Consider the following 19,291-nt stretch of genomic DNA (forward strand, 5'->3'; position numbering starts at 1 on the left):
AACGGGCTTTGATTTGGTAGAGTTGCCTCATGTACTACAGTACTAGCAATCTTGAAAAGATTCAGGAATTCGGTTTCGTGCACTGGAAGATGCTGATGCTGATGCCGATGCCGATGATCAAAATGGAAACATTAAATACAGAGAGGACAGAGGGTGGAAGTTAAAACAACGTCTGACAATGTTGATCGAATAAAATCTCTGACGTTGGAGGCTCTGGCCACAATTCTATTTCAGCATCTCTGATCTTAGCAACCAAAACTAGCTTATTTGTATCGTTGCAAAACAATTCATTCACATTCTGTAACCTTTGAGAAGGCAATTGATTGCAAGTTTATACAAATCCATGAAATCTCTAGTGTTTTTTTTTTTTTTTTTTTGGTAATATGAAATCTCTAGTGTAAGTATCCATATTCTCTATTATTTGTGCAAAATTGTACATTTCGCAGATTATAGAGAGGAAAAACATAGACGAATAAAAACAACCCAAAAAGTATAGAGAAGTAAACAATTAAAAGAAATATATATATTCTTCGTTGTCTTCATTTGATACACCTAATTGAATACCTTAAGCCAGCCACCAACCACTTTTACAGTCTATTCTTTCTTCCCAAGAACACCTACGCTTTCTCTTTCGCTTAAGTAACCAATTAACACTGCTCTTTGGTCCTTTGATTCTTCTGCGAGAAATATCTTTCATGCATGCATGCATGATAATAATATCAACTCGACTTGAACTGGAATCCTCTACCCATATGGGTGCCACCCCATGCACATAGTGAGAACTAGCCCACCAAACAAATCAGCACCTATTTTATCACAGAAAGGATCAGAGAGGAATACACAGATTTGATATTTACAAAATATGCATGGCTTGGCACTCATATCCTGACGAAGAATATGCTGAGTTCAGGACTATTATCCCCTCCAGGACTCAACATGTAAAGGGTCTCTGCGTCCTTAGATCCCACAACACGTTCGAAATGGGCTCTCATATAAGCCAATTCACCATCAGGACCCTCAACCTCTGCGTTTCCTGGTAAAACACCAGCACCCATGGATACAGCCTTAAGGAGCTCCATTACGTTTAGATCTTCATCCGTGGCTTCTCTCTTTATCCCGTAGCCGCTCTTCTTGCCGTTGCAGTACATGGACCACATGGCTTCATCAATAATACTAGCTTTGTCCTTGTCTGATCTCTTGTCGCATTCCAGAGCAATCCTTACCATTCCTGAACTCATCTCCTTCTGTAACGCATTAGTTTGAATGGCTAGCTCCAGCACTAACGTGGGTAGACACTTAGGGTTTTCCTGCATGGAGAAGCTTACCCGGCCTTTACGGTATCCAAACATCGTACCGGTGATGCGAGTGGTAGAGGAAGGGCGAGTGCTATAATCTGGTAAGGCACCGGGGAGGGTAGGGAACTTGCAGACAGCAGGAGTCCAAATTGGGAAAGAACGAAAGACAGAACGAAAGACACGAACAACCTTGGTGGGCTTGTGTTTCTTCTTCTCCGAGGGTTTCACCAGAGACACCGGAGGACGAGGCGGTGGTGGAGGCTTTGGCACCTTTGCTTCTGGTTCGTTGCCGTTAGCTTTGGTAGAAGCATTTGGCTCCCCCATGAATGGGTCTTTGAGACCCAGAAATGGTGAGGTAGGCAAGAGTGGGAGAAAACAATTACTTGGTCACGACTCATGTTAGGTATAGCTTTGGGTGCGGCTGCTCTTTCGGACCCTTGAATCGTGGGTCCTTAATTTCATGGCGTCTCCAACATATTCATGAGATAATTGCTTTAACAGAACACCCTGGTATTTGATTAATTCATACGGTCCAGGTTTCAGCTCGCATTTTAGGCATTTAAAGCAAGAGATCCAGAGGGATTTTGATCCTTCCTTTGCTGTCTTACATTCTTTCTGTTTTGTTGTCCATCGTTGAAATGCTGTCATGATCCAACCTTCACCTGAACTTTATGAATCTGCGGATGCAACTTGAATTTAAAAACTAGGGTTGAGAATTTTATGCATTGATCAAAAATAGAAGATGCCGAAGAAGAGGTGGATCAAACCTTCCAGCGAAGCTTTCTGTTGGAAGACCGACGCCTAATTCCTAGCGTCTGTTGGGAAGAAGAACAATGCTCAGTTAATTACATATATTTTCAGAAAGAGAAAAGAAAAAAAAAATTTTATTTAACCGGTCTATAAAAAGGATGAGGACGGTTGGCTGGTATTGGCGACGGGCATCAGCGACTTGAGTTGCAGCGGCTGTGAACCACCCGAAGCCCAGGCAACTCCTTCAAGAGATGGCTTTCTATCATGTTGGTTGGTTCGATCGGGATAATTTTATCATCTTTTGGTTCACAAATATTCTCTTACGACACATATGATTGGGACAGCAAGACTCGAGTTTTGTCACTTATGTCTTTTGCCCATCGGCAGACAAATTAAGGGATAATGGTTTTGGAAATTTTCACCGCAACCAGCTGAGTTACCTCCAAAAATGTTATTAGGCTGACCTCTGGCTAACCTCCTCCCTCCCGAGTTATTCAATTTATCAGACAGACCGGATGTTCAAGCTGAATAGTTATGTTTCTCTTATGAGTGAAATTATTTACAGCCCATTCTAATACATATTGAATACAAGTTTTTGATCTATCTTGTCATGAGCATAACCTTGACTTTATGTGAGAAATTTATGACGATTTAGCAACTTTAACCAAAATGTTGGTGGAGATACAATCTATAAACAGATCAGATTCTGAAGTAAGATAATGGTAAAATACAATATTAGAATCTTAAATAATTATCAATAAGAATTTGAATACATATCTTTATCATAGTTTTCAGACTGAATCTGTGGATTCGAATGATAATATAATAATTATTTTGTTAGGTAGATTTTTCTAAATAGGCATGAATACAAGTTTGGACTACTCGTTGACATACCATTTTATTGTGGGGCTAGGTTTGAAATTTCAAACTTTAACCATAATTTTAGTAGAAAATCTAGAAAAATAGTCACATTTCTAAAGTAAAAAATTATTAAAATAAGAAAAATAAATCAAAATAAGTAACTTAATCGAATAATTTTATCGGACAGATAATAATCGGTAAGAAAGAGGCATATCATATCCACATCCTATTAGTAATGAGATAGATTCAAATATTGTTAAATGGATGAGGATGCGAATTTGAAGCAAATTTTGATTATCCATTTTACACCCCAAGGTGGAGAGGATCTAGATCCTCTTCCGTGAGCATTGCTTTGGAATAAATTGCTTTCGTACCCAAAAAAAAAATGTTAATCTCCAAGTGAATCAGAGATCTGCTAAAAACACATGTATCTTCCTATAAATTAGTGGAAGTAACTATAGCAACTTTTCTAGAGTTTCTAGTCCAGTAGATATAGATAGGTGGATACAAAAATGGCAAGAGTCCCATGGCTAGGAACAACAAGGTAGATGACACACGGTTTGTTAAAGAAAGAAAGTGATGCATTCCTGACGCCAAATCAACCACTGTAGAGATCCTATATTGGTGGGCTGAGATTTGAATATTACGCAGCACCGGCTGCCAAAGACTAAGACTAAGATTGAAATCTTAACTGTTGATAGCATAGAGCTGCACAACCAGTAATGAAGTTGATATTGGTGAGGATAGATAATTAGTTGTGTAGTTTACCTTAAAAATAATAATAATTAATTAGTGTGGTAGAAAGATATGAAGGCAACATAATCTTCTTCTAGCAGGTAGGTAGTCGACTTTTTTGTGGTCCTCCATTGATTGTTAACTTATTTTAAGTTCAGCACAGTAATGGGACCAGTGTTAGATCGAGGTAGACGTGCGTGACCCTTATTGCCCATGAAGGCAACACGGTAGGGTAGGGTTGGGTTTACATTTTGATTAAACCCTAAATCACTTCATGATCATATATATTCCACCGACGATTTTATCATGAAAATCTCATGTGATGCTAAAACCTGAAACCTAAAACCCTAAATACGAGAGGTTGGTAGCAGAAAGCCAATAGAGCCTTAACAGTTCACATGCATGTACACCATCACCCTAAAATGTTATAAAGCCAACCAACTGTGTTGGGCTCTCTCACTCCAGCTCAAGAAATCTTCTTCATTCTTAGTTTCACAGCACCCCCTGCCATGGCCCAAACCCCTCCTTACAAAACATGCTTTGTAGCCAAGAGCAGAAAAGAAGAAGAAGAAGAAGATGATGAGAAGATCTACAAGAGATACAGTGAAATTCTTGCAACACTTCCTACTTCAACACAAGGTTGGTCGGGCAAACCAATTTATCAGTACCAAGGCTTCTGGTACAACTCTGAAATGGTTGGTGTTGGACCTTTGATGGTTCAAGATTACTTCAGAGCACGACCCAGTGACATTCTTGTTGCCAGCATCCCCAAGTGTGGCACAACTTGGCTAAAATCTCTAACCTTTGCCGTCATCAATCGCAAATGTCACCCTCCTTCAGCTCCACAAGACCATCCTCTGAACCTGTTCAACTCCCATGATCTTGTTCCATTCTTGGAGATGTCACTGTATAACAGCTTCTACAATGGAAACCGGATTCCTGATCTCGATATTCTTCCGTCTCCCAGATTATTTGGTACACACATGCCTTACACATCATTACCACAATCTGTAATTCATTCAAGCTCTCGGATTCTCTATATTAGCAGGAACGCCAAGGATAATCTGATATCTTGGTGGCACTTTATCAACAAGCTAAGATCAAGAAATTTCTTAGAGCCCATGAAATTGGAAGAAACCTTCGATAGATTCTGTAAAGGGGTTACATCATTTGGGCCATTCTGGGAACATGTGTTGGGTTATTGGAAAGCCAGCTTAGAAAGGCCTCAAAATGTTCTCTTTCTCAACTACGATGAGGTGTTAGCTGAACCAGTTCTTCACTTGAGAAAGATTGCAGAGTTCATGGGGTGTCCCTTCTCCTCCATTGAAGAGAAGGAAGGTGTTGTTGGTCAAATCGTAAAACTCTGCAGTTTCGAGAATCTAAACAATTTGGCAGTGAATACAACAGAAAAAGTTAATGATCTTGGAATTCCCACGACTGCTTACTTTAGAAAAGGTAAAGTTGGAGATTCTGCTAATTACCTCTCACCAGAGATGATCGAGCAACTTGACCGCATCTCAGAGCAAAAGTTTCATGGCTTTGGTTTAAAACTCTAATTTTGATTATTATTATTATTATTATTATTGTTGTTTCTTCTTCGTTGGGCACTTGGGACTGCTGGGACTGGTAAAGTTTTCAGTTTTAGTTGAGTGTATCAACGTTGTTCCTCACTTTTATTTGGATTTATAAATAAAATTCAGGTTTAAATAAAATGTTTTTCTTGTTTTTCAACACGAAAGATATTTTAAATTTATGCAACCAAAATAATTTCGCTTTTTAAGTTAAACTTATTTATTAATTGATTTAAAATTAATATAAAATTGAGGTAGAAATCCGACAAAATCAAGCCTTAAATACACAAACATTCAAATCATATAAGCTAGGACTTGGCAATTCAATGATTATTCATGTATACTTGATACCTCTTTCTATTGAATTTTCATTTTATGCCATGAACACCTTTTTCAACTTAAATTTAGATTACTTGTATAAAAAAAATAAGGATAGTTCAAATTCCAAATTATGAAGTGAGAATAAAAATGAGGAATCTGGCTGAATTTAAATCTCTCCACTTTACAAACCCTTCATTCCCTTAATTGATCTTTTTTTTTTTTTCCTTTATAAGTTAAGAAATTACAATTGAACTTGTTAAACCATTAGATATTGAAATTTCATAAAATTGGAGGGTGGATGCAAATGAATAACAGGATAATCATATCTATAATGCCTTAGTGTACTCAAAAATAGGGAATATTAGACATTTTCAAGCAAAATTATGAGAATTTTTATCATTCTCCACAAAATAATATCATAAGACTTCATAAAATCTTCTTCAAGGAAGTTAATTTGTTTAACACACTGCTCGATATGTGTGGATTTTGAGTGAAAAATATACCTCAGTATTCGTGAGAAAAACTTAGTTGCTACATGAATATTGGGACATTTCCTACCACTAAGGCACACGAAAGAGCTAGATAAAAAAAAAAAACAAATATATATATACATACGAAATAGTATATATATATATACTATACATATATATGTATATAAGTTAGAAAATTTTCCAAAACACGTCACTTTATGTTGTTTTAAGACCTGTTTGGTTGCATGAATCCAGAGATTTCAAATCTCTGGATTCATGAATGCGAGATTTAATACCCATTTGGTTATGAAAATCTTTAGATTCATGAAATCTAGAGATTCATCTTTCTACACTAAAAACATAAATCTGTAGATTTATGGGTATAGGGTGAAATCTAGAGATTTCATCCCTATTATAAAAATGTTAAATATTTGCGCATTCACAAAAATCACAAATGAATCCACATATTTCATTCCATATATTTGGTTAACCAAACAGTTAACTTTATAAATTATGACTCCATAGATTTAAAATCTATAGATTTGAAATCTCTAGATGTTTGAAATCTTTAGACTCATGTAACCAAACAGGCCCTTAGGAAATCCTACAAGAGGAACTGACTTTTTTTTTTTGGTGGAAGGTGATTTTATTCAAAAGAGGGAAATGGAGGAACAACAGGGCCCGATTCAAGAGCAATCAAGTCTTGTAACCAGGGAGCGTTCACAGGGCCGAAACACCTGGAACCAAGTGAAATGCCACGATGGGCTAAACAGTCCGCTACAACATTGGAAGAGCGGGGAATATAAGAAAAGGCGATGCAGGCTGAAGATACAAGCTCTAAAATGTCATCCACCACAGGGGAGGCAGCCAAAGGAACAACAGCTTCAGCAGTAAGAGCTTGAACAGCAGTCAGACAATCTGATTCAAGAATAATTCTCTGAAAGCCAGCCTCTAGAGCCCACTTTAATCCTGCTTTGATTGCTTCTAGCTCTCCAAATAAACATGAATTCATCAGAATTTCCTCTGAGAACACAAAAGTAATGTCTCTGTTACTTAATCTTCCAATAATGCCAATGCCACCACAAGATTCAGATACTAAAAAAGCAAGCATCGAATTTATCTTCAGCCATCCCTCTTCAGGCGGAAACCACTCTGTAGTGGGTGAAGGTGTAGCCGGGAAGGAATTGGATCTCCACACCATTACGTATTCAGAGTAAGCATTGAAGGCTTTATCAATGATCTCTTGAGGAGTATTGTCCATGCCATTAAATATGAGACCATTTCGGGCTATCCAAATAGACCAAAGTAGGAATGAAGCTCGGCTAAAGAGATCAGCAGCAAGTCTTTTATCCTTCCTTTTGAGATCACCCCAAACATTAAGCCAATCTGCTAGATAAGAATCTGTGTTGGGATTCATCAGTGGCGATAAATGAGATCCGAACCAGATTGCCTTAGCATAAGAACATTGAAAGAATAGGTGATCTATTGATTCAGCAGCATTACCACATCTTGGACAGGTTCTATCAATTGGGATTTGTCTACGATGCAATGCAGTGAGTGTAGGAACACCATTAGCACACATTCGCCACATAAGGAATTTTATCTTTGGTAGTGTACTTGAATTCCATATCATTTTCCATATGGCAGCAGAAAACCTTTGATGAGAGTAATGGGCTGAAGTTGATGGCCTAGAGCTTAGCTGAATCTGCTGTTCTTTATGGAGCAGTTGGTACGTGCTTTTGACTGAATGAAATCCAGATGAAGATGGCCCCCAAATTTGAATATCATTACCTCTTCTTCTTGAAGGACGAATCGACGAATAGAGTGTACATCTCGTGCATTGAACAGCCCTTGAAGAAGAGGTATGTTCCATGTACCATCAGAACAGAGCAGCTGCTGCACCAAATTTATATTGCAGTCAGTTGGCTTTTCAGATGTAATACGGTATAATGGATTATCAGGAATCCAAGCATCGTCCCAGATTTGAATAGAAGCTCCGTCCCCCACATTCCATAATAAGCCTTTAGTCAACACTTCTCGACCAGCTAAAATACTCCTCCATATATGGGAAGGTTGATGCCCTATTACAGCATGAAGAAAAGATGATCTAGGGAAGTAAACTGCTTTCAGGATTTGCACCCACCACAATTCAGGTTCAGCCCATATTTTCCAGGCTAATTTTGATAAGAGGGCCTTGTTTTGAAGAGAAGATTCTTTAAACCCCAGACCACCATGGAACTTTGATTGACATAATCTCATCCAGGAAATCCATTGTATGTGGTTGCCAAGTTGATTAGAATCCCAGAAAAAATTTGCGGAAGCTTTCCGTACTTCTTGATGGTGCTTTTGGGGCAGCAGAAAGTGTAATCCAGCATAGTTAGAAATCGTGGATGTCACCGAGTTGATGAGAACCGCTTTTCCAGCATGATTAAGAAGCTTTCCTTTCCACCCTGCAATCCGTGAATGTACTCTATCCTGCATCTCTGCTATGAATTCATTTTTTTGTGATGCATAATCCATTGGAAGGCCGAGATACTTCTTTGGAATTGGACCCAGCTGCATTTTTAAAATTCTGGTAAACCATCTCCTCCATCTACTAGGTGTACTAGGACTGAAATAAAGGGATGATTTGGATCTATTGATTTGTTGTCCTGAGCCTTTGCAAAACAAATCTAGACATTCCTTCAATCCATGAATCGCCTGGATAGAAATTTCAGAGAAGAGAACTATGTCATCGGCAAACAATAAGTAAGAGAGTCTTGGTGCTCTATGTTTAATACTAATTCCCCGAAGCAACCCTTCACTGGAAGCTTTGTCAAATAAATGACATAAGGCCATCGAGCATAGTGAAAATATTGCTGGTGAGAGTGGATCCCCCTGCCTAATGCCTCTTGAGGGGCAAATACTTCCTTGAATAGTGCCATTAATAAGAAGAGAAAAGGAGACGGATCTTATACTTGCCATTATTAGATCCACCCAATTAGAATGGAAGCCTAAGCGAAGTAGCACCTGCTGAATAAATTGCCATTCTAGTCTGTCGTAGGCCTTCTTGATATCCACCTTGGCTGCCATGAAATGAGATTTACCTTTTCTCCTTTTTTTAATGTAATGATACATCTCATTAGCCACTATAATATTTTCAGATATTGATCTTCCTGAAGTAAATGCTGTTTGATGCGGATCAATAATAAAAGGAAGAATCTGAGCAAGTCTAAGTGCAATTACCTTGGAGAACACTTTGGAAGCAACCCCACATAGGCTGATTGGCCTAAACTCATCCATCGATTGAGGATTGTTGCTTTTGGGAATGAGACAAATGAATGTCTTATTGAAGTGTTTGGGGAAGGATCTGGATATAAAGATATCACTAACAAAGGCAAACAGATCATCCTTAATAATTTCCCAGAAACGTTGAAAGAATGCCGGAGGTAACCCATCCCAACCGGGAGATTTGTTTGGTTCCATGGCGAATAATGCAGCCTTAATTTCGTCCATAGATGGTAAAATGAGTAAGCGGTCATTCATCTCTTGGGAAACCACAGGCCGAATACAACTGAGCAGGTAATCAAAAGAATTAGGATCCATACCTTCAGTAGTATATCCTCTTTGGAAGAAAGATACAGCTTCCTTAATAATGTCGGCTGGAGAGTTGATCCAAGAACCATCTTGTTTCTTCAGTTTAAGGATTCGATTATTGCGCCTTCGCTGAAGCGTCGTTGCATGGAAGAAAGAGGTATTCAGGTCTCCACATTGCAACCACTGCAATCTAGACTTTTGTTGCCAGAATATTTCCTCTTTAGCAATTTCTTCTTCCAATTTTATTGAGAGAAGATTCATCCTTTCCTGAGAGTATACTGTGATGGATTCATTCATAAGTATAGCCATTTCTTCCTTTAGAGACTTAATATTGTCCTGAACTCTGCCAAAGACATCTTTGTTCCATTTTTGAAATACCACCTTGATGTTCCTCTGCTTTTTCTTGAGTTGGCTGCCAGCATTACCAGTTGCATTAATTGACCAAGCTTGATTTGCAATCTGTTGAACATCTGGATGCCTAAGCCACATGTTTTCAAAGCGAAATGGTCGAGGTCCTCTCATTTTGCTTCCATCAGTATCGATTAAAATCGGATAATGATCTGATGATTGATGAGGAGATACAAGAGTTGCTGAATCAGGGAATTGAGTTTGCCATATATGATTAATGAAAGCTCTGTCTAAGCGCACCCTTAGATTGTTAACTCCCATTCTGCGGTTAGTCCAGGTAAATCGAGGTCCTTGGAATCCCAGATCAAGAAGCGAGCAAGCATCAATAAGACTGCGGAAGCCTACTGAGTCATGCGAAGTCATTCTGGATCCCCCCAACCGCTCTCTCCAATGTAAGGTTGAATTAAAATCGCCCACCACCAGCCAATTATCCAACTTGTTAGGAACTAATTCCCTTAATTCAGCCCATACCGAACCTCTGTTTTCAGCTCTTGGAGCTCCATAGAACCCAGTGATATTGTACGTAATGTGGTTAGATGTCTTACATGTAAAGTCCAGCAAATTTTGGGAAGCTTTAAGAACATCAACTGAGAAGCCATTTGTCCACAATAATGCCAGCCCTCCTGCAGCACCTACCGCATCCACATTGAAATGACCTTCCATTCTAAGCCTTTGAGCCAAATTCCTGATTCGATTAGTATTGCATTTGCATTCCATAAGAAAGATAAGATCAGGCTTTAGCTTTCTGAGGAGGTTTTTCAGAGCTCGGAACTTAGAGGGTCCTCCCAAACCTCTAATGTTCCAACTAATTATCTTCATGGCTCCCCATGGGGCTGAGCTCCAGCACCCATGGGGTTGTTTGATAAAAAAGGAGGCTTGATGAGAGCAGTAGCAGGGTTTGCTGGATATGGTCGCATCCTTCTAGCCTTTTTATGATCAGGATAAGCATTGGTTACAGAGAGGGGAGGACCAGGCCTAGGACGAGGGGACTTGTTGGGTATGTGTGGGTGTGAGCTATCAGAATGAAGTGGGAGAGATGATTCTTGATTGGTTGGATTGAAATGAAGTTGAAGGTCGGGGCTCGGATAAGGGCCTTGAAGGAGAGAAGATTTGGTATTCATCCTTGTTAATGGGCCTGGAAGGAGAGAAGATTTGGTATTCATACTGAGGAATGGGCCTGCATGTATTGGGTCCAAGATAGATGCAAGTGGCAAGTGATTGGGAAAAGGTTCCTGAGTGGGCCAGGTTAAATGGTTGTGAAGAGGGTTAATGGTAATTTTTTTCATTGATGGAACCAATGCTGTGAAAGTGTTTGAATCGTGGGTTGTGGGATTTTCTTGTGTGGATTGAAGAGCCAATGAATGGTTGGGGTCAGAAGGCCAGGGGGATGTACCAGATGTTGCAGGCCGGAAAGCCATTGCGTGTTTCGTAGGGGGCACTACCTGCAATGGGACAGAGGTAGATATCTGCATATCAGAGTCCGTTATGGAGAGAGTATGAGGATGGAAGGAGAGGGACGGGTTAGGAGTGATGATTTCAGTGTCAGTCTGTTGTCGGGTAGTGGGGGTCGGATCAGTATGGTGCAGAACAGCATTACCTGTGTCAGTGACAGGAGTACGGATGGTCTGTTCGGGTGGTTGTGAAAAAGGAACCGCTTCATCTTCCTCATCTCCGGGGAACTGAGATTCCGGTGAGACATTGCTATTGGGGCTCGGATGACAGGTAAAGATATCATGAAAAGGATGAGGAGCATAGATGTGCATACCTTTACGAGCAACTTCTACCAAGCGATTAGGGGGTGGGAAGACTCGAATATCAATTGGGAGGGCCTGCCGAGATTGTGTAGCAGAAGTTGCAGGGGCAGATGGGCATCGAGCTTCTTCATGACCCAAAAATCCACATTGAAGGCATACCAAAGGCAATCGCTCATATCGCACCTGAAATATATTGACTGCACCACTTCTGCGGCTTACTTTAATGGATGATTTCAGTCGTTTATCAGCTTCCAGAATCACTCTTCCTCTCAAGAAATGATAATGACGACCGCCAGCAGAACCGTTTATGAGCATTACATGTTGGACTTTTCCAAGCTTCTTAAAAAACTGTTCACCCAATTTAACGTCTAGTAGCTCAAGATTGGAAGTGAATAGCTGAATCCAGATTGAGAAACGGTTAAAACTCCAGTGCTGGTTTTCGCTCCAAGGTTCAAGTAGAAGGAGATTTCCATTAACTGACCATGGCTCCTCCGTCAGAACATTAACCAAGTCTCTCTGGTTCTCAAATTTGAAAAGGTATCTGTGCTCTTCAAGTTGTGTAATCTGCACATCATCGCGTGGGTTCCAAGCTTGCTTTAGAGCAGTAGAAACCGCTTGGTTGCGGTATCGCCTTCCCACCAACACTCGACCAACCAGAGCCGCAGCCCACGCAGACGCCAGTCGATCTTCAGATGCTTCATCCAGGCAAACTATTTCATCACTATCAGAAGAATCATAAGCTGGAGAGTGAATGGGATCCGGTGTGAGAGTGGGGGGGTTCTCTGTGTGTGTAAGGAGTAAAGGTGGTTCCATTGAGCTTGAGAGAGACGAGGTTCAGGAGGGAGAGAGCGTTCACAGTTTGAGACTGGAGGTAGTACTGGTGAAGAAATCACAGCAGGAGCTGGAGGTTCATGTCAATCCTTGTTTTTTGGAGCTGACGGAAAGGCAAAAAAAAGAAGAGAGCAAAGAACAGAGGTAATTTTACGTAGTAGAATTACACTTCAAGAGGAACTGACTTATAATTTGATCAATGTTATTTGAGTCTTGCTTTCATTTTTTGGGTCTTTGACCCTATTTTAGTAGAGAGAGAAAGAGAGAAAGAGAGAGTGTTAATGATGAAGACTAATATTATTATCATTCTAATATAATCTTCAACCCTAACAAATGGGATCGTTCGATTTTTCAACTTCTCTATCTATGGTGACTAAAGTTTCTCTTCATCTTTTTCTATCTCTATTGAAACCATACCACCTATCATTGTGAAAGGGATCCTTGTTCGTTATCTTCTCTATCTCTGATTACTATGATAAAACACATGTAAATACTATTTATGCTTCTAGTTGGAAGAACAAGATCAACTAAAAATTCAAAGAAAAAGATAGAGAAGATAACGAACTAATAGAATTTAAAAGGAAAAGAAAAAGAAAGTGATAAAAAAAAAAAAAAAACTAATAGAAAAAATATTCAGGTGGATTTCTTGGGTGCCACGAAAAGGAAAACCTCATGCAAGGGATGTTGATGAGGATTTATAAATTAAAAATCTCAAAAAAATTTTATTTTCTTATTTTTAAACTCTTTCCAACCATGTAAAATGAAAAGTTTCTTAAATTATTTCCTTGCTTTCCTCCTTTCCTTAATTATAAATAGATTTTTAATTATGTTTGCTAGATATTTTAAATGAAAATGGAAATTATCGAGAGAGGGTTCAAATTTAGGAGAAGGTTTTCTTTGTGCTTCTTTTTTAATGTTAAATTTTAATAGTATACCTTGTTATTAGTAACCAAAATGTCAAAAATATTCAATACAAAATAAGAAGAAAAAAAAATAATAGAGAATAGAAAAGTAAAAGCATTTTAAGAAATAATAAAGATAAGAAAAGATTTGCTGCAAAAAGAGTACATTCTTTTATATAATAGTGTGATATATATATTTTTTTTAATTTTGCGTAAGAAAATGTATATTTTTTAACATACAAAAATCTTAGTGGACACTTTTGAACCCAAAAGTAAAAATAAAATTATACCATTTGATTGGCTGTTAGGAGAGGCAATGGAAATATTCGTGCTACCGAGGTAGTTTCAAATTCTTTCAAAGATAGATGTCTTCAAAGCTTACCTGCTCATTTACCCCCCAAAAAAAGAAAAAGGGTAAATGAGAAAAATGAAATGGACCAGGCCGCCTTTGGCTCCCTTTCCAAACGCTTTCCTTTGAAAAATTGTAATCAAACTAATCATTTCAATCGAAAATTAAGCTACCTACAGCATATATATGTTGTAAAGTTAACAAGGTTTGAATGTCCAAGCAGCGGTCGATTCATTTTTCTAGACTAGTAGCTAGTTAGCCAAAGCCAGTGCAAGAGACTCTTCTTAAACTAGTTGTTTTTCATGTTTTTCATGTTTTTCATGTTAGAGAGGTCTTCTCGATCATAGGTATTTTATAAATACAACTTTAATTTCATGTATCACATTGTTCTTCTGTTAGCAAACCAATTTTTATTATGCTTAGAGATACAGATGCTATAATTCTGACACATACCACTTCCCAGTAATTAAAGAAAATATAATTTGAAGAATGAGTATGTTATTAAACAAAAGATGGTCCAAAACAACACGGAAAAGAAATTCTAGTGTTATCTCTTGAATTCATTTTTCATTGCTTGATGAGTTCATTGAAATAAGCCTCTTAATGAGACGTGTATGAATATCTTTCTTCCTAAATGATAGGAAATTGGAAAAGATACATGTTATTATCAATATAATCATGATTCGTCAAAGATTTGGGAGAGAATAATCTCTTAAATTCTTTCTCCTTTTCTCTCTCTACCCATATTTCAAATAATTTGTAGCAAATTAGTTTTACGTCTGTTCCCCAGTACTTTTGGGCTTGGTAACAAGCCTAAGCATGCTTTCGTTTGTTTCCTAAGATTCTTGGGCATGTCTGAAGCGTAGGCCCATTAAACTCCCTTCGCTTTGTGCAGGCCATAGATGAAATTAGATTTAGTAGATCATATGAATGGGCCATGACGAGATCCAATGATCCACGATCTTCCAATTGGAATCATCCGTTTTTGGTGAAGTACTTTGGAAAAATTACATGATTATTTGTTTTTTAGGTTTTCCTTTACAAAAGTGGTCACTCTACATGCATTTGGAAACGTTTCCATTCCAAGAGAGCAATTCTTATGCAAAAATATTTGAGAGTCTCCTTGTACACAACTTCACATTGATTTGTTGTGCATATTATCTTAAGTCCTCTGGATTCATCCTTAGATGTAGGTCACTTGATTAAACCAAGTAAAATTATTGTCACTTGTCTTTGTTTTTATGCTTGATTTCACTGCGCTTATGAGATTATTGGTAACATATTGGCATCAAAGCTTCGGTTGTTTGTCACGGTTGTTGGTTGTTTGTTAACTATAAGCACTTGTTTTTCTCAATCATTTATTTCTTTGTTAATTTCTTGAATAATATGTCATTATTACAACAACAACAATATGCCTTGTCCCAACTAAATGGGGTCAGCTACATGGATTCTTACTTTCAAATTAAATTCTGTTTGAGACCATGCTAGATATAAGGCCTAACTATGCATATCCTTTCTCACCACTTCTCTTAAGGTTATTTTAGATCTAACCCTAACTCTTTTAGTTCCTTCAATATGAATTATATCACTTCTTCGTACAGGGGAATTTATGTCTCTGTTGAACATGGTTGTGCCACCTTAAACGACTTTTTCGAAGATTATCACTTATGGGAGCAACTCCCAGACCAACTCTAATATAATCATTCATTATCTTTTCCTTTCTAGTTTTGCCACTCATCCATCTTAGCATCCTCATTTCTTACACTGAGTTTATCTATGTGATTCTTTTTGACATCCCAACACTCTGCATCGTACATCATAGCTGGTTGGCCGATGGTCCTATAGAATTTTCCTTTAAGCTTTAATGGAATACGTCGATCGCACAAAACCCCAGACACGCCTCTCCACTTCATCCACCCTATTTTAATTCTTTGGGAAACATCACTTCTATATCACCTTTTTTGTTTATGATTGAGCATAGGCACCTAAAAGAATCACTCTGAGGAATCTCCTTATCGTCAAGTGTCACAACCTCATCGTCTACCCGATCATGACTAAAGTTACAAACTAGATATTCTATCTTCATTTTACTTAATTTAAAGCTTCTTGATTCCAAAATGAAGTGGCTAAGGGCCGGTTTGGTTACATGAATCCAGAGATTTGAAATACTTGGAGATTTCAAATTTATAGAGTTATAATCTATAAAATTAAATGTTTGGTTGTGGAATGAAATCTATAGATTCATCCTAAAAAATTATTTGACTGATGTGATTTTTGTGAATGTGCAAATGTATTGCTTTTTTGAAATCTTTGGATTTCAGCCCTTACCTATAAATCTACAGATTCACGTTTTTTGTCTAAAAAGGTGAATCTCTAGATTTCATGAATCTAGAGATTTTTACAACCAAACAAGTATAATTCTCAGATTCATGAATCCAGAGATTTGAAATCTCTGGATTCATGTAACCAAACAGGCCCTAAGAGAATGAATATGACTATCATGGATAGGATTAGGTGCATGCTCATTGAGTTTAGCCTATGTAAGAAATTTTGGGTTGAAGCTGTTAGTATAGCTTGTTATGTTATTAATAGGTCCCTTGTTCTTCTATAGACTTTGAAACTCTTGAAAGTTCGTAGTCTAAGGCTGAATGTGATTATGGTGTTCTAAAACATTTTAGTTGTGTTGCCTATATCCACCAAAGTATGGATAAGTTGGAGCATAGGGATAGAAAGTATTTGTTCTTTAGGGTATCCTTTAGATGTTAAAGGTTATAGGTTGTGGTGTCTTGAGGATAAGAAAGTGATTGTGAGTAGATGTTAGGTTTAATGAACTAGAATTTGTTAAGTCTAGGTCCTTAAGTAGAAATCATATCATCTATCATTATGAAAATGATCCCTGTTCTTTATCTTCTCTATCTTCGACTACTGCGATAAAACACATGCAAATACTATTTATGCTTCTAGTTGGAAGAACAAAATCAACTGAAATCTGAAAATACAAATATCTATATACTAACACTAGTACCTTAAACAACCCTATGATCCATTTATTACTTTATGTTTAATCAATTTATTTTAATAAGAAACAGGGTCATAAATATACATATTTATCTTCATATGACAAATAAAGATATTTTAAATTATATAAAAAAATTTTTAAAAAGCAGTTGTTATTTAATTGATTCTTTAATAATGAATTTTAATTAACTATAAATCCTTTTCTTTTTCTTCAGGATTAAAAATGGATTTTGAATTTTGGTAATTGATGAGACACAATTTGAGAGACGGTGAAGATTTTGGGAAAAAAATCATTTGCTATGCATATCTCTTTGCTGTGCACAGCAGTGCGGCACCATAGTATGGCTCAGATAAAAAAACTGAATCTTAAACGAAAAATACCCACGTTTATGACCTGTTTTAGCCAACTTCACTTGTTTCTAAAAAAGGGAAAATTGACCTGAAAATTACTTTCCTATGTAATTGTGGTCGTATTTTTCATTGCTTTTGTCTTTCCTCCTTCACCGTCAAATGGCCTCGGTTTCAGCCATCAACTCTTATCGTCAGCTACGAATCTAGTACTGTTATGTGGAATCCTCTCACGCAACTCTTCCCAGAATTAACCAAAATTGGATAGAAACCAAAATGTAAAAAATATGCAATACAAAATAAATAGATAAATAATAGACAATAAAAAAAGTAAAGGTATTTTAAGAATAAAATAATAATAATAATAATAAAATACAAAAATAAAAAGAAAAGAAAGAAAGAAGAAGGATAGAAAGCGTATATAGTAGTATGATAAAAAAAAGAAAAAGCCAATTGGGTAGGTAGAAAGGGCTCGAATTTTTTTTTTTTTTTTGGGTCAAAGAAATAGGTCGAATTAATTGCACATTAACTGAACTCGACTTCTTTCTACCTACCCAATTTGCTTTTTCTTTTTTATCCTGCCAAGTGCTTCCCATGCACACCCCCTGGTAGAAAATATAACAGAGCTCTTCAACAGCTCTGAGCTATCTGTATATCTCACCGGCTTATGAAAACTTTCTTCAGTCTCCTCAGATTCTCGATCAGTCATGGCCCAAAACCCTCCTTACAAAATGTGTTTTGTACCCAAGAGCAGAGCGGAGGAAGAAGAAGATGAAAAGATCTGTAAAAGATACAATGAAATCTGTGCAATGCTTCCCGCCTCAACTGAAGATAGTTGGACTCCGAAACCTATTTACCAGTACCAAGGCTTCTGGTACCACTCAGAAGTCACTGGTGTTGGACCAATGGTATTTCAAGATCACTTCAAGGCAAGACCCAGTGATGTTCTTGTTGCTAGCGTGCCCAAGTGTGGCACGACTTGGCTGAAATCGCTAACCTTTGCTGTCATGAATCGCAAATCTCACCCTCCTTCAGCTGTGCAAGACCATCCTCTGAACCTATTCAACTCCCATGATCTTGTTCCAATCATGGAGACTTCACTGTATAACACTCGAATCAATGGCAATCGAATTCCTGATCTTGATATCCTTCCAGCTCCTAGACTGCTCGGTACCCACATGCCTTACACATCTTTGCCGCAATCTATACTACTTTCAGGCTCTCGGATTGTTTATATTTGCAGGAACGCCAAGGATAATCTAGTATCATGGTGGCATTTTGTCAACAAGATAAGATCCAGCATTTCCCTAGAGCCACTGACGCTTGAAGAAACCTTCCACAAGTTCTGCAAAGGGACGACTTTCTATGGGCCGTTTTGGGAGCATGTGGTGGGTTATTGGAAAGCCAGCATAGAAAGGCCTCAAAACGTTCTCTTCCTCAAGTACGACGACATGATGGCTGAACCAGCTCTTCACTTGAGAAGGATTGCAGAGTTTATGGGGTGTCCTTTCTCGTCAATGGAAGAGAAGGAAGGTGTGGTTGATCAAATCATTGAGCTCTGTAGTTTCGAGACTTTGAGCTGCATGCCAGTGAATGTAACTGGAAAGGTTGATACTGGAATTCCCTTCGCGGCACTCTTCAGGCAAGGTAAAGTTGGAGATTCTGCAAATTACCTCTCGCCGGAGATGATGGAGCAGCTTGACCGCATCACAAAGCAGAAATTCGATGGTTTGGGTTTAATGCTCTGAATTTGATTACAATGAAATAAGCCGGGATAGGATAGGATAGGATAGGCACCGTGTTTTTCTTTTCTTTTCTTGCATGTTCGATCGGCTCCATGCAGTCTTTTGCTGGCATGATCTTTTAAATATTTTTATGCTAGTATTTGGTACAGTTTATGCAGCTTGTTACGCAGTGGACCATTTGACTCTTTTCTGTTGTTTGTTATCTTCTGGAATCCATGCTACTATACAAGATGTACACTACCTTAAATCAATATATATATATATATATATATGGACATTTTGGATTCCACTTTCATCATGATGTCAGGTTCTTGAGATTGGGCCTCTGCCCATTATGATCCTGGCCTTTTGTGCTCA

General features: G+C 38.0%; 2 protein-coding genes and 2 pseudogenes across 2 annotated transcripts; 2 read left to right on the forward strand and 2 right to left on the reverse strand.

Moving 5' to 3' along the window:
* Positions 1-878: 878 nt before the first annotated feature.
* On the reverse strand, positions 879-1,619 carry LOC149026606 (protein MIZU-KUSSEI 1-like). The gene has a single exon (XM_089153364.1). It carries the CDS (start codon positions 1,617-1,619, stop codon positions 879-881), a length of 741 nt encoding a protein of 246 aa, XP_089009490.1.
* A 2,531-nt stretch (positions 1,620-4,150) lies between these two features.
* On the forward strand, positions 4,151-5,197 carry LOC149026607 (cytosolic sulfotransferase 5 pseudogene; annotated as a pseudogene).
* Positions 5,198-6,649: 1,452 nt separating this feature from the next.
* On the reverse strand, positions 6,650-7,585 carry LOC149026608 (uncharacterized). Its single transcript, XM_089153377.1, has one exon. The coding sequence runs from the start codon at positions 7,583-7,585 to the stop codon at positions 6,650-6,652; it is 936 nt and encodes a 311-aa protein (XP_089009503.1).
* Positions 7,586-17,873: 10,288 nt separating this feature from the next.
* Positions 17,874-18,937, forward strand: LOC149026609 (cytosolic sulfotransferase 5 pseudogene; annotated as a pseudogene).
* The last annotated feature ends 354 nt before the right edge of the window (positions 18,938-19,291 follow it).

This window comes from Hakea prostrata, chromosome 1, assembly GCF_041222555.1.
Source record: "Hakea prostrata isolate BN-2017 chromosome 1, UWA_Hpros_2, whole genome shotgun sequence".
Taxonomy (NCBI): Eukaryota; Viridiplantae; Streptophyta; class Magnoliopsida; order Proteales; family Proteaceae; genus Hakea; species Hakea prostrata.